Genomic DNA, 23,480 nt, shown 5'->3' with positions numbered 1-23,480 from the left:
ATGCTGAAGATCGTACAATAGTCGCTCAAAACTATTTTTTTATTTCTTGCACATTGCTACTATTGCTATTAAAGTAATGTTTAAATACTTTTTCAAATCGAAGTTCAGGTAAATTCTAGTTATTTATCAATTAGCATGCTATATATTGTGTTTTTGTAATTAGACTAAATTTCAAATTGACAAGTAATTCATCATGAATTTTTATATGGTTTTGTCACATGATTGTGTGTATTATATAATAACACTACAAACATGTTTCAATAAGGTAAGGAACATGTAAGGTAAGGTTAAAAAAAGGTGAGGTAAACCTTAAATACGCTGGCATAGCATAGCATAACAGCTTAAGTATGAAAAAAAAACTTAAATACATATTACATGCTTCTGTGTATTTATAGTATGTATGTTAAAGACTTGTGCTTTACGAAGCACCGGCCGATCTCTCGTGAAGTTATTATTGTTCTCATCTGTCTCATCTGCCCAGTCTGAGAAAATACTCCTAAGTGATGAGCAGTGGCTTAGATATGTCATGAAATTATTGAGCATCGGTAGTCGCTCACCATCATATCCTCTTAACATTGCCTTATTAAGGCATTACAAAATAGGTATAGTGTTAATAAAATAAATTCCAAAATACTTTTGTATATATAATATTTAACGGTTTATTCACTAAAATCTTTTAAATTTGAAGCATCGAAAGGCGGTAAAGACTCAGTTGGTTGCTTTAGCCTTCATAAGATATATGTAACAGGGCATGCTTACAGAAAATTTCTTGGTGTAAGCGCCTACATGTTTGTCTCTATCGTTCTTCTGGTTACTTCATTTTCGTCTTAATTTTTCTCCATAGTTGACTAATCGAATAAATATCAATGTCTGCTTAAAAGACCAATTGAACGTTATCTTGGAGAAATACATAAATACGATGAAAGCCAGTGATCTCGAATATATTAAGTGTATAATCTATGCCAGTGATTTTAATGGCTCAACAGTCCACACATTCAAGCCGACGTCAAGGTTCATGTCGGTGGCCATATCAACAGACTACTGTTTTGTCTTTGTACAGCTGTTAACACACACACAATATGTTAGATTATAGACCCACAAAATTGATGTTAGCAGAACAAAGATATTTTATAATCATTATTTTATGTTCTTTGTAACGCATTTAGCTGTAGGTAACTACATAATTAATGTGCTCAAAATATCGGTGCAGTATGATGACCCTAGTTTTAAGAAACGAATCAAAATAGATTAAGTAAATAAAGCGAACAATGTAATTCAATTCAGCAAATTTTAAGTGGGTCATTAGTTATCTACATTAATATGTACTATTAGTCATGATCTAATTACTAGATTCCATGAAGTTATCTGTTCTGTACCTAGTAAAAGCGACATGGACCTAACTCAACCTACACAAAATTACATACTGCTTCATTTACTCGTCGCATGAGCGCGCCATACTTTTCGGACACACCTTAGTACCTACTGCACGCCTTCGTAGTCACTAGGACAATCGGTTTTGATTTATATTTGACAGCTTATGTAATACTAACTAGTAAATAAAACGAGTCACTTTTGCTTGAACTTCATTTATTAGTCATTGAACAGCAATTATAAGTGATAAGTTTTCTCTTTCAAGTCACTACAATAAACAGTACAATCAATATAAATAATTCTCAATCCGAAAAATAGAATGTTGGTGTTCCAGCATGAATCGTGACTATGTCAAAATATTTCATACAAATGAAACATTTGACTGGGGCTTATGCAATAATAACAGTCTTTAGTTTAAGACACAAAATCAATTTGAAAACCAAGACTCATTTTAAAGACACATTCGCTCTACACAATTGTCATTTTAAAGTTCTTTAAAAACCCAAAACTTACAATTACTGCCTGCCATGTATTTACACATTTGTAGAAAATATTTACAACTTATTGTATTAAATAAACACATTCACAGACACACCCGTTCGTCGTACTAGAACGCACGAAGAACAATGTAATTAACAAATTATACTGATCCATTCACTCATTACAAAACAATTGGCAGCAACATGATACACAATGTTCTAGAAGCCCTAAAATGTCCAGTCTCAGTTTAGGTTTGAGTATATAAAGATTCTGGTTCGCCAAAACTCAAGAAACTCTTCCTCCTTTTGACCAAGCAAACACATACTGAAGGCCTGATCAGCACGGTTTTGACAGATCAATTTGTCAATCCCTCGAGCTGTTGCTATCAGAATTGACATTATATACTTAAATCTGATCCAAAGGAGATCCAAAATATTTTAATTAGGTAAAGTGTCCATTAATATTTCTTTGACTCCTGTGGTTAAGCGTTCAGGAAACTTGATGTCAAATGCTACAAGCAGGTCACCCTTTCTTGTGGGTTCCTTGGGGAACGGTAGTCCATAGCCTGGGAACCTTTTGACTGTGTGAGGTTTTACTATTTCACCATGTAAGTTGACTGTTAACTTTTCTCCAGACATAGTTGGTACTTCAATGGTTGTGCCACAGAGTGCCTGCAACAAGATAAATAAATAAGTTATTAATTTCCATAAATGACTCAGCACTTATAAGATGTATTGCCTAGTTAATTAAATTATATTAGTCAATTATAATAAAATTATTATACAGTACTATAAGTCAACTTATGGTAGGTACCTTGTTTTAATTTTGTTAGTGTGTGTTATTCCCATTAAAAACAGAAATTTACAAAACCTTTTTGAGTTCAGAAATGCACAAGAAACTTAACATACCTGTTTGAGTGAGATTTTAGCTGTGTATCTTATGTCACTGCCTTCTCGCTTGAATAGTGGATGTGCCTTATCTCGGATGATAAACACTATGTCTGCTGGGATTTTATTACGACCTCGATCACCTTCTTTCTGGAAGGTAATCTTAGTTCCAGCTTTCCAGCCAGGCTTCACGTGTATGGTCAACACCTTGTCTTCCTTCTTCGACGTACCATCTTGCTGTATTACACGTCGCGATATCTTCATCTTCTTGACACAACCACGGGCGATATCTTCTAATGATACGTATAAATCGTGTTCGATGGGTGGGTCCTGCGTCTTCTCCTTCCTACTAGGTGAACCATGGAAATTAAAGCTGTGACTGCGGAAAGCACCACCGGGGCCACCTGGTCGCGCCTGCCCCATGCCCATGTTACTGAAAGGATCCATATCCACATCCATGTCGCGGTCGAAGAACATTGTAGTTCCACCTCCATTCAGATCGAAGAATGCCTGGAACGGGCTGGCCGAACCAAAGAACTGCGCGAACGTCGCTTTCGGGTCGCCGTGGAACGTGTAGGAAAATGATTGACCGCCACCAGGGCCATTCTGCCCGCCCATACCACCCTTTAGGCCTTCTTCGCCGTGCGCATCATAAATTTCTCTTTTCTTCTTGTCCGACAAAACCTCATAAGCTTCTGCAACTTCTTTAAACCTTTCCTCTGCGCCCGCAGCCTTGTTCTTGTCCGGGTGGTACTTTAATGCCAATTTTCTGTAGGCTTTCTTGATGTCATCGTCCGAAGCACCTTTTGTTATTCCCAATATTTTATAGTAGTCTTTGCCCATTTTGATTTGTACTGAAACAAAAAAAAAAGATCAGTCTCGACGTTTGACACCTTTTTTGGAAGCACGATTTCGTCGATCATTTTCGTTTCATAAATTTGATAGACCACATTTTATAACAAAACCACGGTTTTTAAATGAAAAAAATCAACATAGCATTTTCAGAACACTTACTTATATTAGAGAAACTTTAATCCTTGATAATTTAAGCACAATTTACGAAATTTTAGCAAATAATCACAACGCAAAAATCAACACTTCACTTCAGCAATATCACAATTGAATGAAACGCGGCGCTCTCGTCGAACCAAAATATATACATCAAAACATCTAGAACATTCTAGGACCTTCACCCGTGACGTGAGCGAGATGCAATAAAAAGAAAGCAATATGAACTAGCTAATGTTAAAAAGAGACAAATATAAATTTCTATGTTCATCGACTAATGGGCACGTCATTTTCTCGAATCTCGACCCGATTATAAATGTCAGTATGTTCTCGTTGTTTCTTTTTTATTTTACCATGTTCTCTGTTACGATTTAATAAATAAAAAATGCAATATTTAATTGTTCATGTTTTCAAAATATTATCTATTTAATGATTATTCTGAAAAGGGGATTATTTATTTTAAAGCGATACTAGTGTTTATACTATTATATCTTTTAGATTGTTTTTTTTTTTTATTAGATTTACTGTTAACAAATTCAAAAATTAAGGAAGCTTATCAAGGAAGATCATCATCTATCATAGCGGGTTAATCAAATGATACATTTTGGATTTAGTTACCCAGTTTTCTTATGTAAACTAAAACATGTGTTTTATTCGTTGCTGGTAAAGTATGGAGGTTAGAGGTAAGCAGAACCAGCTGTAAACATCACCCGCTGTTTGCCTCTTCCGTCCATACTTTTCGAGAAATAGTTTTCTGTGTATAAAAAAGTGATCGTCGAAAGGCGACCAATTAGGGTGGCGCCATCGTAGCCAGTGGTGTAATTTTATAGATAGCCCAGAAAGTTTTTCAACTAAGCATACTTCACTCCCTTTACAATTTCTACATCATCCATTTGCTACACTAGCCTTGTTTTAATGAGTTTTCTGAATTACAATTTGCTGCTTACAGCCGGATGCTTCTTCAACTTGTCCCTTATTTTAAAATAGTTCTCCTTACCTATAAGTACACACCTAAGAGTTATGTATGAAGTCGTAACGGACATATAACAGTGATACATAGTAAAAGTTGACAAAGACTTATGTACAGATAGTGAAAAAAGTAGGGATGACCCTTCTTCTCGAAAAAGAGAAAATCCACTGCCCATAAATATATTTTTTCGATATTCGCTTTTTATTTTTATTTTCCGTGTAATGTCACCAGCACCGACTTTAAAATACTTTTTTAATGTCGATGCTTTGATGTCAAATGGAATGGATCGGATTGAAATGAATTTGTTTATTAATTTGCGTTGTTTCAATTGATTTTTTGGAAGAACCCGAGACGTCACGCTCGGCAACTTTATTTCATTTTCCAATATGACACACATGACAACATGATGGTTTTTCACACATGATATGATGATAACCTGTTTGCAAATGCATTTTGATTTGCTAATGTCCTAGATGGATTGGCTATTTTAATGATAAAAAAATCGATTTAAACCGAAATCAATCCCTGATCACCATCCCTACTCACCTAGATAGTTATTTTGATTAAAGTTATGTTTGACAAGGCAAGAACAAAAAAGGTAAGATCTTTTTGGCGGAACCGCGAGGAGTGAAGTTGTGTGATTTATTTGTTAGATTTAAATGTGTAATAACGTGGTTTATTAACTGTTTAGTATCTGTGAAAGTGCACAAATGTGGGAAATGAAACAAAGGCACTGGACGTAACTTCTCGGGATCTTCCAAAAAGTCAATTGAAAAAGTCTTAGTAAATGACCACCATTTTACTGAGATTATATTTTATCCCATATTATCCAACCTCATTTCCTTTCATGCCATGTTTCATTAATCAATTTCATTTAATTACACTTCATATTATAATTTTTCATATAAAATAAATTATAAAAGATTAGGCTGTATGGTATGATACCATTGTCTTTTCAGTTGAAAAAATAAAACTACTACTTAGTACTTTATTGTATTTTCTAAACGTTTGCTGAAATAGTAATCCCTATCATTACATAGTTTAACCGGTTTTACTAAATAGAAAAAAATCACTAACTTGTATTGTAAACCAATAAACAACTGATCTGTGCGTGAAGTTCTATCGAAATGTAGGTGTTTAGTTCTTTTGTTTTTGAATTTTTGAAGTTAGTTCAATAGGTAAGTGATAGTTAGACTATTAGGTTTTGTTTGTAAATAAAATAAGGGTTTATAAAGTACTACTTTATTCATCTGACAAGTCGAAGAAAGAGCGCGTGCCGGCATCCCTTGTATTCGATGTCGTAGTACTTCTCATAAAAGTCTTGTATAAGTTCTTCAACCTGAAATAATGTCCAGAGATATACTACAAACGAACTGCGATTTGTGTTCAGAAGTCGCACACGAGCCTTTTATCGAATGTTGCGAGTGCGAAAGCAATGTTTGCACTCCCTGTTTTTCATCCGGCAAGGAAACAGAAATGCATAAAAATGACCACAAATACGCGATAAGAAAAAATGATTTTCCATTATTCGGTAATTGTAATTGGTCTGCTAAAGAAGAGTGCAAATTGTTATCAGCACTTTCTACATACGGATTCGGAAATTGGGAAGAAATATCTAAGAATGTGCACACACGTTCTAAACTGGAATGTCAAGAGCATTATAGAAAATATTACATAGAGAATGTGCAGTATAAAGAATTGAGATTACTAAAGGAAACACAACAGTCACTTTTTCCGAAGCCAATTACTCCATACTTGTACAATCCAGATGTAAGCACTAATCCGCCTAGAAATAACAGTTCAGATCAACATTTAGCTGGTTACAATACATATAGATCTGAATTTGAATTCAGTTATGATCACAATGCTGAAAGCATATTTAATATTGAAGACAGTTACTCTGAAGATGATGATGAGGATGAGGATGAAATGGACATGATGGATTCTTTAAAGGTGTCTTTAGTGAATGCTCTTAATACAAGATTAAGAGAAAGACATAGAAGGTATAAAATTATACAGAATCATGGCTTAGTAATGCCAAATAAGCTTTTCTCATGGATCCAAAAGTTTGACCTCACTATAACACGACAGAAAGCAGAACGATTGCTTTGCTTCATGCAGTTCATGACAGGAATACAGTTTGACGCTTTCATGGAATCCATGAGCTTAGAGAACGAGCTGTTACAGAGAATTGGACATTTATGTGAATACCGTAAGAATGGTATAAAAACTCTTTATACGGCCAAACTTTATAAGCAACTTAAAAAAGAAAATGACATAATCATGAAAGAACAAAAGTATGCTACATGTGTTATGGCCAAGAAATTTGAAAATCAATCACCAGTGAAGACTATGTACACAAAAAACCACCAAGTGCTGCGTTACAAGCGTATGGCAATGCCCTTAGAAATAATTGACTTGCCAGGTTTCCACAGGCTGAGTGAGGCTGAACAAGTACTGTGTTCTAATTTGAGGCTTGTACCAACAAACTACTTGGAAATAAAAGAGCATCTTATAGCTCAGAACAGTAAGCTTGGATTCCTACGACTTTTAGATGCAAGAAAAATTGTTAAAATAGATGTAAATAAGACTAGGAAAATCTATGATTATTTGTTATATGAAGGTTTTATAAGTAAACCATTGTGACTATGACAAATTGGTATCATTTAACACCACATATGCTATGCTGAATTGCATATACACACTTGTCATCTATTTATCAATCGAAAATTATTATGCAACGAAGTATTGTTAGCCTGTGTGTATTTCTACCACTAAGGTGCCTATTTTTGCCTTAAAGTATCCATACTTTCAATATAGCTTGAAGAGTGTGAGAGCAGTGACATTACAATACTTTGGGATAGGTGAGTTTGGTGTGAGCTCATAAGCCCAACTGGAGAAATGAAATATTCATATTTCACATTGTCTGTTTGTCTGTTCTTTGTGCACAAAATGTTCATAGTGGGTGAATAAATTTACATGTAGTGTTTAGTCATGTATTGAGCTACATCAAATATTAGGACAAGATTAAACTTAAATTGTTTAACCGATTTTAAAATTTGTTACTTTTGGATTCATTATCAACAATGTGGTAGTGTAAAATGTGATGAAAATAGATACATAGATACATTGGTAATATGAGGTATGAGGTCGAATTTTAGTAGCTTTGAAATAGTAGAGTAATCTATGCATCAGCATGTTTCTGCCATGAAGTAGTTTTGTAAAACTCCAGATAAGTTTACATAATAATTACAATACATTGAGTGATATTCATAATGTATCATAATATACTACTACATTGTATACTACATTGATAATACATTGTACCATAATACCAGAGAAATAAGGTTTTCATGATACTCACTTTGAAGCCAAATTTTTGATATAAAAATATAGCTGGATTTGTTGGTGACACATGCAGTGTGATATCTTGGCCCGTGCAAGTCTGTAAGCAAAAAAGGTGATTGTCTACAACACTTAAGCCTGAACCATACACTAGCAAATAATTTAAGGTAAACATACAATGCAGTTGAGACTTTGACTTGAAATCACCAGTATTCAATCTAGGGTGAACCTCCTTTAATTAAAAAAAAAAACCGTTCTGTGTCCGTTGCCATACAACCCATATCATGATCTGTTGTACTGATTGGATTAATATATTAAGATATGGTGGACCTTACTTCGTGTGTTCTTCACAGAAGATACAAATTTTTTTTTTTAAAGAAAGTTTCTCCACTCCTGAGACTGGATTATGTGGTAACCAGATCCATCTTTCTGAAATGTCGCAACAAATGTCCGCCTTACTGTTCCCCATGGACGAGTATACCTGAAGAAGATGGTACAGCATGAATGTAGCAATGCCGGCCCTGCCCCACTCCGGCCTGGTGAGCACGAAGGAGATGTACGCGGTGGAATGTCCCGCGTCCGGCACCAGGAAGGCACAGCCCACGACCAGGCGTCCGTACGTCACCACGCAGCTGAACTCTGGGTACTGCAGGGCCTCAGTCACTGGCGGACATCACAAAAGTACTTAAGCAAAATTATAATTTGCGTTATTACTGGTGGTAGGACATCTTGTGAGTCCGCGCGGGTAGGTACTACCACTCTACTTATAGCTGCCGTTTAAGCAGTAATGCGTTTCGGTTTGAAGGGTGGGGTAGCCGTTGTAACTATACTGAGACCTTAGAAATCATATCTCAAGGTGGGTGGCAGCCTTTACGTTACGTTGCAGATGCCTATAAAAAGCGTAATCAGACACGGTACCGCTATGCCTTTAGTTTTTGAACCTTGTATGTTTATGTATACGAGTGTTCACAATTGTTAGCCTGATATAAACCAACTAGCTGTACCCGTCCGCTTTGCTGGGCATTTAAAATTAACATCATTATTTCTCACCCCCGCAAAGATTCTCATCATTGACGCCCCCGCAACTGGTGTAGGGAGTCCAACACTCATATAAATATTATTAAGCCTATCCATTAAGTACATGTATTTTCTACATGGATACCAAGTTTCAAGTCAATCGGATGCATGGTTCAGTAGTTATAACGGAACATCCGTAAAAACCACTGTAATATATATTAGTATAGATATCCTCACTGTGAATAGGTTACCAAGCTATGAGAATACAGATCGTTGTGATATAATAGATCCAGTCGAACTTTTTGGCATTTTATTACACTTACAGTCTATCCCGGGCCAGAAGAATTGGGCACATAAATTATTGACTGCAGCGATGTGCTGCGGACGGACGTAGGAGTAGTCAATGGACATGTGTGCGGGTGGCTCGTAGTCTTTTATGTGCCTGGAAATAAATTAACTTTAATAACATTACAACTTCGGTAGGGTTGAGTAACTTAGCTTTACCATTAGCTGCTTGCGTCACATGTGGCGGTAGCCATCATAAAAACAAAATTTAAAATACAAGAGAGGTTTGCAATAAATGTGTACAAGTTTCGAACAATGAGATTGGGCCGTGGAAGATCCTGCCTTTGTCATATCCCTACATCACATACATGGAAGTGACTCACCAAGTCAATACAAGATTTGACTTTTGACTGAACATTTTCTTTATATAAAATTATTTCTCATGCTCTCTAAACTTAAAGACTAACAATAGTGATCGGAAACACGGCCCATGAGATGGTAAGTGGACATTATCGGTCACATCGTCGTAGGACGTTGACGTCTCTATTTCATTTAAAACTACTGCTGAAAGATTTCAATAATAAGACAATAAGATATTATTAAGTATTTACAATATGGCGACTGCCCTATTAGATATAAAAATCAAAATTTAAATCCCAATTAATTTGATTTCGAAACAATTAGGTCTAAGATTGAAACTAATCAATCACCTGTGAGTTTTCCTCAGCAGCTCGTCCATTAGCTTCATCCAGGTGGTGCAGGTTTCGGTGTCCCGTCTTATGTAAGGTTTGAGGGTGACTCCGGAGTACGGAGACCTGAAGGGCAGGGCTTCCATGCGCGACAGCAGGAGGGTTCCGTGGGTTGTACTTGCTATAGTACCGCAGAGGTTATCCATAAGGAACTAAACAAAAAGTAAACTTTTAATAGATCATTTAGAAGCAATCGTCCGCCAGTTTCAACTTTAGCTATGACTACATTCAACAGAGAATTTCCTAAAAATTATATACAGGGTGCCCCAGAAAGGTATTCTTACTGGTGGTAGGACCTCTTGTGAGTCCGTCCGAGTAGGTACCATCAAACTGCCTATTTTCGCCGGGAAGCAGTAATGCGTTTCGGTTTGAAGGGTGGGGCAGCCGTTGTAACTAAACTTGAGACCTTAGAACTTATATCTCGAGGTGAGTGGTGCATTTACGTTGTAGATGTCTATGGGCTCCAGTAACCACTTAACACCGGGTGGGCTGTGAGCTCGTACAAGCATCTAAGCAATAAAAAAAAAGAATGAATAACCCTGAAACACCTCATAGTAGAGCTATTGGGAACACAAAAAAAAAGTTCTTAGGTAGTGCCCAAATTACGTATTTAAAAAAAGTTGATATTTTCCATACTGCTGTGCATTTCTGGAATATACAACAGCTACAATAAATGAAATCCATAGGTTTTTTGGTGTTATAATATTCTACATGGACTATACTAAGGAATATGCAGGAAATCGTATAAGTGAGTAGCTAGTGTAATTCTTTATAAAAGTTAATCTGAACTTAAATTTTAATCAGGTTTTTTTTTATTTTTTCTTTATTTTTAATTTGGGTACTACCTAAGAAAAATTTTTTTATTATTATTTTTGAGTCCCCAATGGTTCTACTATGAGGTGTTTCAGGATTATCCATTCTTTCTGGGACACCCTGTATATTGATTGTTATCGTGTCTCACCGATCTCTGGAACCTGTCCAGCACTCTCTCGACGTTGTTGACCTGCCGCGGATCCTCAGCGGCGTGACCGCTCAGCAACTTCACCGTCCTGAATGACATAAAAAAAATAACAACTCTTAGCTTAGCATGACAAGGACAGCAATATGTTACATATTATTGTGTAAACAAGAAATAGTTACGTGATGTAAATTCGAAAAAGAAATTCAAAAGAAACCATGCCTAGTCGTTTCTTACCCCCCATCAGGGATATCAATCAGTTCGGGCTCAGATAACCGCATGGGAATTGTTTTCCCATTAATATTTATTTATTGTATTTATTATTATCTAGATCCTCAAAACGAAGCCGGTGATCACTTCGCGGAGACAGACAAGCGGAATCAACCCAACCTGCCTTTAGTCATGCCTATTATTATATCGTAGTATTGGTAATCTATAATATATTAATACGTGAAGGAAAAACTTTGTATCCCTTTTTTCGAAAATTGCGCGGACGGAGGAGTATGAAATTTCCCACACTTATAGAGAATATAGAGAAGGAGTGCAGAATGCTAATATTTTTTTAAATTATGCCTAAAAAATACATTAAATCAATAAAGAAAAACATTACACACACTGCCATGTATTTGACGCACACACGCATGCATTCTATTTATTGTCAAACTTTTGTCCTTGGCGTCTGTTGTCAAATTGAGAATAGATTAAATATTGTTTGTCTTTATTCATATTTAAGTACCTAAAGTGTAGTCTTGGCGAAATCTTTGATTAAAGAAGTATAATAATTCTTTGACAATAGAATCATAATAGTGTACAAACTTATAATTTCAATTAATTACAGTCGAATTTCGACTACCGTGGGACCACTAGTTAAATTAAAATTACAATCATGCCATATGAGTAACAAAAAAGACATACTGACTTGTCAAAATTGAATATAGGTAAATGCTTGTGTCTCTTCAGCCTGCGAAGAGTCAGTTTTGCCTTCAGCCTGTGAAGAGAGGCTCGTCTTGCAGAGTCCTTTACTTTAGTCACCAGCCCTTCGATCTGCTTCAAGAGCTGTACTTCTTCGTATTGAGTCATTTCCAACACGTTCGTCTCCGCGCGAGGAGTCGTCGTCCACGGCAGGTCCTCTGAATTGAGTTCGGTAGAGAAAAGAGATTCTCTTCTTACTGGTTTCTCTTCTGTCTTTTTTGGTTTTGTTTCCAGTTTCTTTTCTTGTTCTGAGCCGCTTCGGGAGTCAGAGTCGTAGAAGAAGAGCGTGTGCTGGAAGGAGGTTACGCTTGAGGTGTCACTCTAGAAGACGAAAAATAATTATGATAATTTTTCAATTTTTTATTAACAACGAGCGGCCCGCTCCTTCTCCGCTCGGGTCTTTAACAAAAATTTCAACGATATTTGACATTGTTTTATTTTTTTAAATAAAAGAACAATTATTGCGGCATAGCTATAATAGTTAGACATATGCTGTCGCAACACTTTTGAATAATAATGTGTTCTACAAATTCGTAGTACATTATTTTATTCTATCATCAATCGTTTTCGCAGGGCACGCGATGTAAAGAATATTTTAGGTAATTTTTTTACACATTGGGTTACATTATCGGAGTTTAATTAATAAGGACCCCTAATTTTTTCAAAAAAGCTTTATAGCCTATGTCTCTCGGGAATAGTGTAGCTTCCAAACAGTGAAAGAATTTTTCAAATCGGTTCAGTAGTTTCGGAGCCTATTCAATACAAACAAACAAATATTCCTCTTTATAATATTAAGTATAGACATCAGTGTGGCTCAAATGGGGCTAGGTCCAGCCATAACTGTCGCTAAATGTATGAATTAAATTGGTTTGTTGAACGAATTGCGCGTCACATGTCGTGCGCTGTTGGTACCACGATGGGAACCTTCCCGGAGTGTCAACAACTAAGTTTCATAATTATCAGATGAATCAAGAACGTATTGAAGATACGCATTCATTTTAATTTGAAGATAGTTATGGTTAAACGAGTTCACGGTCTACCGGGGGCAGAGTCCGAGGACATCGCAACGTGGTGGCCGCCCCCCACTTTGTCTCTGCACCCTTTAATCTTGAATGTTTATATCGCAGCAAATATGTGCAGTTTGGTTCAGTACAAACCATACTATATATATATAAGGTAGTTGATTTTTTTAAAACTAAACATATAAAAAAAATCCATTTAGAAATGATCAAATTAGGACTGACTTAGCGAATAAATAAGTTCTTTCTTTAGTATCGTATTGATGTGCCTTTGGAAAACATACAGCATTGTATTATGAAGAAGCAGTGTGTACTTAGCTTAGATTCCTTGTCTATGTCCAACCATAGACCGTCAATTTAGTTCCATCTTTAGCCGCTAGGTGCTGCCAGCAAGTATAAAGGGAGCGCAGCCATCTTTGATCTTCATAGCGTTGTGTACTTTCGTACTGTGAAGTCGCAAGTCCACAAATATTTATTCGACTTCTTATTAATTGCAAAAAATATTTATTTTGTGTTTCTATGAGTGTTATTTTGCAATCATTACGAGTATTATTTACCAATCCTATCATCGGACGCCATGAATCACGCGTCATCTGTTGGAGGTGATGTTGAGTCAAGCTCCATAATTTCCGAGAGGGAAGATGTCCAGGCGAAACGCGATGGAGACGCCTCGCGTTCGAACAGCTCGTCAAGCGAAAAAGAACAAAAGGAGTCTCTGCGTAAGAAACGACGGGATTCAAAGGTAACGGTCGATCTTCGAATCGGCTCGTTATCCCACCAGGTCAGTGACATTGTAAATCTAATAATGCATCAACTGTGTGTAACAATTGAATGTAACGAAAAATGTTGTAAACAAATTGATCTCGTCAATACGGAAATTTTGACAAAAACACAACAGATTTAAACTAATAATCTTTGTAACATAATTACTGAAAACTTTGACAAATCGTCTCCGTCGTACAAGTTACCCGTAAAAAGCGTTTTAAATTGTATACGGAAAAAAGGGCCGTATGTGTAGAAATAACACGTCAAAGTTTAATTTCCGTGGTCTCTAACAAAGTATCCTGTTGCCAACGCACCACTCATTGAGGAATTTTTGTTTGATAATAGTAAATTGAAATCTATTCAGTCCCTCGGAGGGCTACAATCCTATTTGTCACGATCTCGTACAAAAGGTAAGCCAAACATTATAAACAATCATAGTCTGTAACATCTGGCACAATCCAGAGGGGGGCAATTGAAGACACCGACGGGAGGCACTGAGTGCCACCAAAATTGTAATAATTTGTAAACCATGTATGGTTACCAAATACCGTAAAAAAAAAAAAAAAAAAAAAAAACTACCTTTTTTCTGCGGAAGAAAAGCGACGGATCAATGCGTCCAATTTTGGATCTTCGAGAGTTGAACAAGGTCTTAAAGATAAAACACCTAACTGTTTTCGGACACCTAGGTACCAAACTTTCTCCACCCAGGGGACTGGATGATAGAATTGAACATTTCTCAGGAATATTTTTCTAGTATCAGTCGCAAAATTTCGTCGATACTTCTTGAGGATCAGTACCAAGGTACCAGTATCAGTACCTCCAGGAAGGAATCGGTACCTTCTTATGAGTTAGTATGAAATGACATGCCTACCCTTCGGTCTGACTTCAGAGCCACACCTTTTTGCTTCTATAACATGCGGGTCGCAGAGACCTTGCGTGCAAAGGGAACTCGAGTGCTAGTGTCTACTAGACGACTTCCTTTTTGGTCGACCAAGACAAATCCAAGTTGAAACTTCAGGCTGCAGAAGCTGTGAAGCTTTTGGATTAACCTTTTTTGCTTCCATAACATGCTGGGTCGCAGAGACCTTGCGTGCAAAAGGAACTCGAGTGCTAGTCTACCTAGACGACTTCCTTTTGGTCGACCAAAACAAATCCAAGTTGAAACTTCAGGCTGCAGAAGCTGTGAAGGTTTTGGATTATCTGGGCTGGCATGTCAATTTCCATTATATAGGGTGCTCGGTCGCTCGGTCGCTCGGTCGCGGAGATATTGCGTGCAAAGTCGAGTGCTAGCTTACCTACACGACTTAATCTTGTTTCACCAAGACAAATAAACGTTTTTGTTCCCATAGCATGCTCGGTCGCGGAGACCTTGCGTACATAGGGAAGTCAAATGTTAACGTACCTACGCGACTTTCTCTTGGTCCTTGAAGACAAATACACCTTTTTGCTTCCACAGCATGCTCGGTCGCGGAGGCATTGCGTGCAAAATCGAAGTGCTAGCTTACTTACACGACATGATCTTGTTTCACCAAGACAAATAAACGTTTTTGCTCCCATAGCATGCTCGGTCGCGAAGACCTTACGTACATAGGGAAGTCAAATGTTAACCTACCTACGCGACTTTTTCTTGGTCCATGAAGACAAATACACCTTTTTTGCTTGCATAGCATGCTCGGTCGCGGAAACATTGCGTGCAAAGGGATGTTGAGTGTTATCCCACCTACGCAAATCCCACCAGGTCCATCAAAAGAAGTCCAAGTTGAGTCTTCAGGCCACATAAGCTGTAAAGCTCTTGGATTATTTGGGCTGCCAAGTCAGCCTTACAAAAAATCAATTAGTACACTGGTTCAAGAGATGACATGTCTAGGGATTCGATGGAAAATTGCGAGAAACGAAGTGGCCACTCAACAACATCCTAGCTCAAACTCTGACGGAATTACATCAATCTATGCTAACTTGCAAATTTTCTTGCGAAGTTTCAAGAAAAGGGGTAAAAAACAGGCCATCCTGCATGTGTTAACAATTAAATGCAGTGCTGACGCGAAGCCACATGTTAGACATTGCCGATACACAAAACCAACCATTTCCTGGCAACGGAAGCTTCGGACATGTGTAGGGGTTACAAATGCAGTGCTGACGCGGAGCCACATGTCAAACATTGCCGAGACCCAAAACCAACCATTTCCTGGCAACGGAAGCTTCGGACATGGGTAGGGGTTACAATTAGACAAAATATTAACGTCCTGTCTATGGTCAGCTCAACAACAGAAACGGCTCACCCACAAAAGAGCTATTTGCAATGGTAGTGACAATCAAAATGAATCTGAAAGTATTTCACTAACGTTGACCTTTCGATTTTTAAACCTAAGCGATAAGTTCAAGATAACTGTCAGCTTATCTCTCGGGGAGATACAACATCATAGCCGACAGGCTATCACGAGGAAATCAACCTGCGAAATGGCACTTTTTACCACAAGTGACCACAAAAGTTTTTCGAAAGTGGGGTCATCCGGATATAAACCCATTCGCCGACCAAGATTGGATACCTTCAGCAGACCGTAGAGGATGCAACTAGCATGGAGAATTCCTCCTCTCAACCTTCTCCCCAAAGTACTGACTCACTTTAACAGTGTCTAGGGAACCTACCTGGTAGTGTTCCTAGACTGAGCGAAAGCATTTGGGTTTCCAAGCCCTCAGATCCCGAACGCTAGATAACTCGCACGAAATCCAAAACCTGCCTCCTCCACAGGTTAAACATTAACCCTGAAAGCTTGGAAAGGGGGGGGGAGGTTGTACAAATAATGACTGGTCTAAACAGAAGATTTGTTGAAAATTAACTGGTGTCAATCCACTTTGTCAGCATACTTACCAGCAACTAGAAGATGGTGCATATGGTGCTACAGTTTTAAAATTGATCCTAAGTCTGCAGATGTTGCCAAATTCTTTCTTCTTTTCCAAAAAGAAAATTTTGCCTATAAAACAATCCTTCTGCATTATAAAGCAGCGCTGTCGACTTTCTGTGGGCGAAATACATGTAGGACAGCAAACATTCTCAAGCTCTCTAATAAAAATTGCTAATTTAAAAAAGCCATCGGAATAGCTAAACAAAATTCAACTACTTATTACAATTTTACTAAGTGTAGTCCCATTCACATGAGATCCGAGAATAGTTCTAAACTGGTTTTCTTCAAACCCAGCCACCACATCACGCCTCAATGTAGCTTGAAGGACACCAACAACCATGTTGCTGGCTACGGGACGCAGAGTTAATGACCTTACTTTGCTCAACATTTCTAAAGACAGTTTCTTTGATAACAGAGAAAAACATCTTTCTGATACCAGTCTTTGGGTCTAAAATTGAAATCCATTTTCGTCAATAATCTGCATAAGTGCTTTCTAAACATGAAACTAAAGACATGCCCGGTAAGATTCGTAAGGACTTTTTTCTAACTATGTGTGTTGTCACAAAAGCGGCATCCCGTACTGTAATTGGAAACTGGTCTTCGTTCAACCTTACGAGGTAATGGCATCAACGCATCTCTAAGAAGTGGTAGATCAGCAGTAGCCTCTGAGATGGATTGATAATGAACCAATGGACGAAATACTTTCTAGAGGCAATTGCAAATCATCCAAACGTTTACAATAATTATTGCCGAATAATAGAGCTTCGTAAAGATCCTCACGATTCTTTTTTTCAACACATTTACTTCTACATGATGTATATACATCATTTATACAATTTATACATTTTCTTGTATATACAAGATAAAATGTTTATTACAAACTTATAAATATTTTTTAATTATTGAATTAACGTGGAAGTTAACAACTGTTTTTTCGATTTAATAATTATATAAATTATGAACATTAGCATTGCGCTTCATAATTTTATTATGGCTTTACCTATTTCATCATAGCGTTGTGCTTAATAATTTCACCAGCAGATAACAAACACGTCTTCATAATACAATGCTGTATGTTTTCCAAAGGCACATCAATATTACGGTTTTACATAACAATAAAACCGATATTATGTGCCGAGAAGGAAAACATACAGCATTGCAGGAAGTTCTTCCTGGTGAAGACTATGAAGATCAAAGATGGCTGCGCTCCCTTTATACTTGCTGGCAGCACCTAGCGGCTAAAGATGGAACTAAATTGACGGTCTATGGTTGGACATAGACAAGGAATCTAAGCTAAGTACACACTGCTTCTTCATAATACAATGCTGTATGTTTTCCTTCTCGGCACATAATATCGGTTTTATTGTTATGTAAAACCGTAATATTTTTGTTCGATTTTTACGAGTCATTATAGTAGTACATTGTGGCGAGGGTGGCAAACACGCGGGATGAGATGTCTTACTTTTTTCCCGGCGGTGCATATACTATTTTTTCTCCTACCAGGCCAAAAGTTCGACATTGTAAAAAATTTAGCACCCGTGGAGTACCGAGCCGGGGAGAGCACCATCAGACACTTTCTTCCCTGTACAGCGGGAGGAAAATCGACCTTTTGGCGTAGGTAGGAGAAAAAAACTATTGTGACGTGCTTATAGTTGATGGTATGGTTTTTTTGAACTACTTATTAGGTACGTATATTTATTTCGACTATTCGAATATTGTAGTTTCGTGGTCGCGCTCGACTGACTTCGATATTGTTATTAAAGGATCCCTTATCTAATGAGCTGTTGTGTGGTGGCAGGAATGTACAAAGCGTCGGGTGGGTACCTGCATGTTCGGCATCTGGCTTGTCGGCGTGAAGTCGAACTCTTTGAACTCTAGTTCCGGATAGGAGCCCTCAGTTGCGTCCATGTTGTAGCTGTCTTCGTAGACGCATTCTTCTAAATTATCCAACCTGAAACATTTATATAAGTAGGTACTAGCTGTACCCGTCCGCTTCGCTGGGCATTTAAAATTAACATTATTATTTCTCACCCCCACAAAGATTCTCATCATTAACGCCCCCGCAACTGGTGTAGGGAGTCCAACACTCATATAAATATTAACCTATCCATTAAGGACATGTATTTTCTACATGGATACCAAGTTTCAAGTAAATCGGATGCATGGCTCAGTAGTTATAATGGAACATTCGTAAAAACCACTGTAGATTTATATATTAGTATAGAATAGATATAGATTACTACTTATTGTTTGCACGCTTTCGTGTTGCCGTATTTAGGGATAAAGGGCGGGACATGTCGGAGTCGAAACGACTAAAACCTCCTGTCGCTCAACAACCAGCATCAAACCTCGCATGAGACAGAACTCATGAAACGGCAAAGGGGGGAAAGTGAAGCGTTTAGTGCGGAGCACATCTCTCCCATCACCCTCCTCCTCGGGACGCCGGACGGCGGTCGTCGGTGCCACAACCACCAGCCCTCTCGGTCGGCAGGCTATCCGAAGCCCGCCTAGATTCCGCCGGTTAAAATGGTCTATCCTACGGATCGCAATATGACTAGCTGCAATTTCTATGCATTACTAGATACAACCTAGATAGCAGAAGAAAAATAGCAGCAAAATTAGCTCTACAATAACTAGGAGTCTCTGAAAGGTACCATACCTGCTATTAGAATCTCGTTCCTGGAAATCGGAGACGCTCGGCTCTGGTGGCTCCAGGCGTCTTTTCTTATTAGGCGCTGGCGCGCTCATCTCTGAGTCTTTCTCTTCAATTATGTAATCTTTGTAGCCTAAAAATTTGGATTTCATAACCTTACAACACAATAAACAAAGAATTTGGTTTGGATGTGTGCTTTGATTAAAACAAATAGTTTAAAACACAAAAAAAAAATATTGCCTTTGTATGCAGACGAACGTACGGCCCACTTGATGGTAAGTGTTTATCGTCGCCCATGGACTTCAACAATGCCAGGAGCAGAGCCAAGCCGCTGCCTACCGCTTAATACTCTCCACAAGCCTCGTTTGAAGAAGGACATGTCATAGCGCCCGGGAAACACCGTGGAGGGGAGCTCATTCCATAGCCGGATGGTAGGTAGCAAAAAAGACCTCTGGAAACGCACTGTCGATGACCGCAGTGGCAACAGGTAGTATGGATGAACTCTACTCCGGTGGCGGGCGGTGCGATGGTAAAAACGAGACGTTGGTATCATCTCGAACAATTCCAATGGAACATGTGGTACAAAATACAGAGGGAACCGAAGTCCCTCCGCAGACCCAGAGATTCCAAACGATCCGTGAGTGTTTTTTTATTTTATTGCTTAGATGGGTGGACGAGTTCACAGCCCACCTAGTATTAAGTGGTTACTGGAGCCCATAGACATCTACAACGCAAATGCGCCACCCACCTTGAGATATAAGTTCTAAGGTCTCAAGTTTAGTTACAACGGCTGCCCCACCCTTCAAACCGAAACGCATTACTGCTTCACAGCAGAAATCGACAGGGTGGTGGTACCTACCCGCGCGGACTCGCAAGAGGTCCTACCACCAGTAAATGTATGTATGTAAATGTTTTGTATATTCATGGTTAAATTTAAATAAATAGGAAATTGTGATAAAAGATTCTATAGCGGTTCTTGTACTTAGTACCTGTACTGAATCGCTAATTAAAACAACTACTGTGGCATACAGATCACACGGACTGGACATTTGGTAGTAAGGCGTGTTTTGAGCCCACATGGGTAAGTGCCGTTTGAAAGGTGGGGGCAGCCATTGTACAATAGAACTAAGAGTTAGAACTCGTGTCTCAAGATGGATGGCGCCATTTACGTTTTTGATGTCTATGGGCTCCAGTAGCCGCTTAACAGCAAGTGAGTCGTGAGTTCGTCAACCCATCTAAGCATTAAAGCAAAAGACAAGATTACAAGTCAAATTTCCTATAAAACTGTTATAACTTATATATGCTTTTTATTAAGCCGTTAAAATCAGCAAGGTCATGACAAAGCTCAGTTACTTCTGTATAGCAGAATTATATAGAGCACTTTACAAGACCCTTGTTCATGTCTGGGCCATGTTCGGTACTAGTGACTTTTGACGTAGCAATAATAATGAAAAACTAATGTTTACCCATGTTTGTGATCCTGCTGATAAAAAAGGTGTTATCAAGTGTCAGTTGATTCCTTGACATTCCCAGTGGCTTATCTCGAGCAACCTCCTGAACTGGAATTAATAATATTGTTGATGCCCAATTCAATATTTAAAAATATATATAAATATAAGAAGTGTTGATATGCAAACAAGCTAACAATACCATATACCGGAGAACTAGGACATGAATGATACCATTTAGCTTTATTTTTAATAAATGATTTTTTTTTATTTGATTGGTTTTGTTAATTTTAAGAATGTTTTAATGATACTATGTATACATAATATGGACGTGTTGTTGTCTCAAATAAAATAAATCATTCATTCATCATTCATTTATTGGCTTTCATTTTTCATTTTCTTGAGTGTTTAAGAAATTTTTTGAGAAACTAAAAAAGGATTATAGAAGTATTTGATGGTTTTTGTGAAATTATCATTATCTTACTTATATGTGCTGCCACAGCAGGCGAGAAGTTATGCTGCAATTTCCACCAGCCCATTTCTCCAAGATCTGCCGAACCAGATTTGAAGACTAGCTTATTATATATAGATAAGACTCCTGCTATAGTGCCAATCCAATTTTTTTTCTGTTTCCTGTAATGCAGTTTCAAGGAGATGTATGATTTAATTTTTAAGTTATTGTTAAAATAAGACACTGATGAATTTTTGGCAAAAATCATCAAGATATTATACCCATACCTGTAGGAATATAAGCAAGCAGTACCTTATAAGTTTAATTCCCTTCATAGGCATACAGATTATGTTCTATTTTAATCTATTCTAAATAGGAGGTTTGCGATAGTAACACTGCACCCAACTAATTTAATACTAAAAATAAATAGATAGTACTTACGAATTTGATCCAAACAGTGCCTGCCAGTTTCTATCTATGAATGAACAAATATGAGTTTTGTAGTGGAAATAACCTCTGTTACTGATCCCGTAAGAGTGACAGTTTAAATGATTTAGAGTCAAGTATATAACATTTACCCTGAAAAAAATTGATTCAAGCTGAACAAAATCAATTACAAAATTCATTCCTAGTTATCTCTACTGCACCATGAGGTACAAATTCTCAGTAATTCCTTACAGTACCGGAACACAATTCCCATAACTCATGGGTAGTCCTTCATGCTACTCAAAGCTAATTTCTGTGACTTCAGACTTTAACCTCAAGTTTACTAAAGGACATGTTTTGATTAACATATTTTATGTTTACGGTTTGGTATACTTTATCTTGTTTCATATAAATATGTTGCCATCACCTACATAAATCAATTTCAATTCTAGCTGTAGATACATAATGTAGAAGTGTGTTAAGATCGATTTTGGTCCGTCAAAAGATATAGTTGAGTTTTATCAGTACGGGACAGCGTAGAGTTAAATACAGCGTTGAGGATGGCTTCTCACTATCGCACACGATAAGTCTTAACACTAGTAATTACGGAATCCTGTACATTTGACAGGTTTCATAGTGAGCATGTAAATGCTTAGGTCTGCTTTGTAGGTTTCTAATTAATTTATTTATTGCCAGATGGTTATACTTATGCATGGGACTATGTATGTGTATTGTAGATGTTTCGATTGACTTTGTTAAATTAACATCGTTAAGTTCGGCACCCAAACGACATACCAAGGAAATTTGTTCCTGACAAAGACTTCAAGTTTATCGGAAGAGCAATCCTCGCATGTAAAATCGAAGAATACATCGCATACGAAATCGCCAGGAGTTCCAGCATTGCGCAAACATTTTAAATGCACGAAACAGAAACAGCTCTCGCATACTAAGCCCGGTTGTAGTTGTTTATCTTCTTCTTCGTTACAATATACGCAGTTCGTTGTCATATTATGCTTATTATTATAAGTGAAAAGCACAATAAATAACTTTACTTTAAGTTTTGTTATTGTTTTGATACATAACCTTAAATTAATGTTGTCATTATTTCGTTTTCGTTAGTTGAATCGGCAAAAGAAACGTAGTCATACAGCAAATCTTTGTAATAACGGCCCCCGGCCCACGTCTGTTGTATGAAAAGTGAAATGAATTTGATTGTGCAAATGAAATTGATCATGAATTAGGTATGTAATTTCCGGCGGCCACGACAAGAGGGTTTTCGTGTAGTGCAGCCTTTTTTTTTTTACTGCCCTTGTAAGGCATACGAGCATACGGCCCACCTGATGGTGAGTGGTTACCGTCGCCCCTGGACTTCAGCAATGCCAGGGACAGAGCCTAGCCACTGCCTACCAAACCGTTTCTTCGATATCGGAATTATTTGGAAAGTAAAGTCAAGTTTTGTTTTAAGAAGTTGGGATTTGGCTGCAACCTTGGCAATCTAACGGCCGTCTGGTGTAGTGGTAAGTGACATGATCACTACACAAGGGGGTCGCGGGTTCCAATCCCGCCAAGGGAAGATATTTGTATGATAAATATAAATGTCGTTTCCAGGGTTATGGATGACTATTAAATATATGTATGTGTATAATAAAAATCTTAAATTTATTTCCGTTATCTGGTACCTGTAACACAAGTTCTTTACGAACTTATCACGGGACCAGATAACGTGGCGTGATTAAAAAAAAAAATGATTGTTATACTTAAATTAGTAAAGGC

At 37.6% G+C, this 23,480-nt stretch overlaps 3 protein-coding genes across 3 annotated transcripts; 1 reads left to right on the top strand and 2 right to left on the bottom strand.

The window, feature by feature from the left end:
* Positions 1 to 1,570: 1,570 nt before the first annotated feature.
* Positions 1,571 to 4,065, bottom strand: DnaJ-5 (DnaJ (Hsp40) homolog 5). The gene is made up of 3 exons (XM_028178373.2): positions 3,753 to 4,065; positions 2,760 to 3,592; positions 1,571 to 2,522 (listed from the first exon to the last, which is right to left on the bottom strand). The coding sequence occupies exons 2-3, from the start codon at positions 3,579 to 3,581 to the stop codon at positions 2,289 to 2,291; spliced, it is 1,056 nt and encodes a 351-aa protein (XP_028034174.1). The 5' UTR covers positions 3,582 to 3,592; positions 3,753 to 4,065; the 3' UTR covers positions 1,571 to 2,288.
* Positions 4,066 to 5,942: 1,877 nt separating this feature from the next.
* On the bottom strand, positions 5,943 to 22,828 carry Atac2 (Ada2a-containing complex component 2). The gene is made up of 13 exons (XM_028178370.2): positions 22,503 to 22,828; positions 21,723 to 21,860; positions 21,315 to 21,463; positions 20,849 to 20,941; positions 19,389 to 19,515; positions 18,554 to 18,680; positions 11,990 to 12,363; positions 11,074 to 11,161; positions 10,074 to 10,264; positions 9,402 to 9,520; positions 8,543 to 8,724; positions 8,081 to 8,161; positions 5,943 to 6,055 (listed from the first exon to the last, which is right to left on the bottom strand). Exons 1-13 carry the CDS (start codon positions 22,712 to 22,714, stop codon positions 5,963 to 5,965), a joined length of 1,974 nt encoding a protein of 657 aa, XP_028034171.2. The 5' UTR covers positions 22,715 to 22,828; the 3' UTR covers positions 5,943 to 5,962.
* Positions 6,049 to 7,372, top strand: Ada2a (Transcriptional adapter 2A). Its single transcript, XM_028178369.2, has one exon. It carries the CDS (start codon positions 6,064 to 6,066, stop codon positions 7,360 to 7,362), a length of 1,299 nt encoding a protein of 432 aa, XP_028034170.2. The 5' UTR covers positions 6,049 to 6,063; the 3' UTR covers positions 7,363 to 7,372.
* Positions 22,829 to 23,480: the final 652 nt, after the last annotated feature.

The sequence above is a fragment of the Bombyx mandarina genome, chromosome 05, assembly GCF_030267445.1.
Source record: "Bombyx mandarina strain Sakado chromosome 05, ASM3026744v2".
Classification (NCBI taxonomy): Eukaryota; Metazoa; Arthropoda; class Insecta; order Lepidoptera; family Bombycidae; genus Bombyx; species Bombyx mandarina.
The sequence above is the reverse complement of the archived record's forward strand: the minus strand, read 5'-3'. Positions and strand labels throughout refer to the sequence as shown.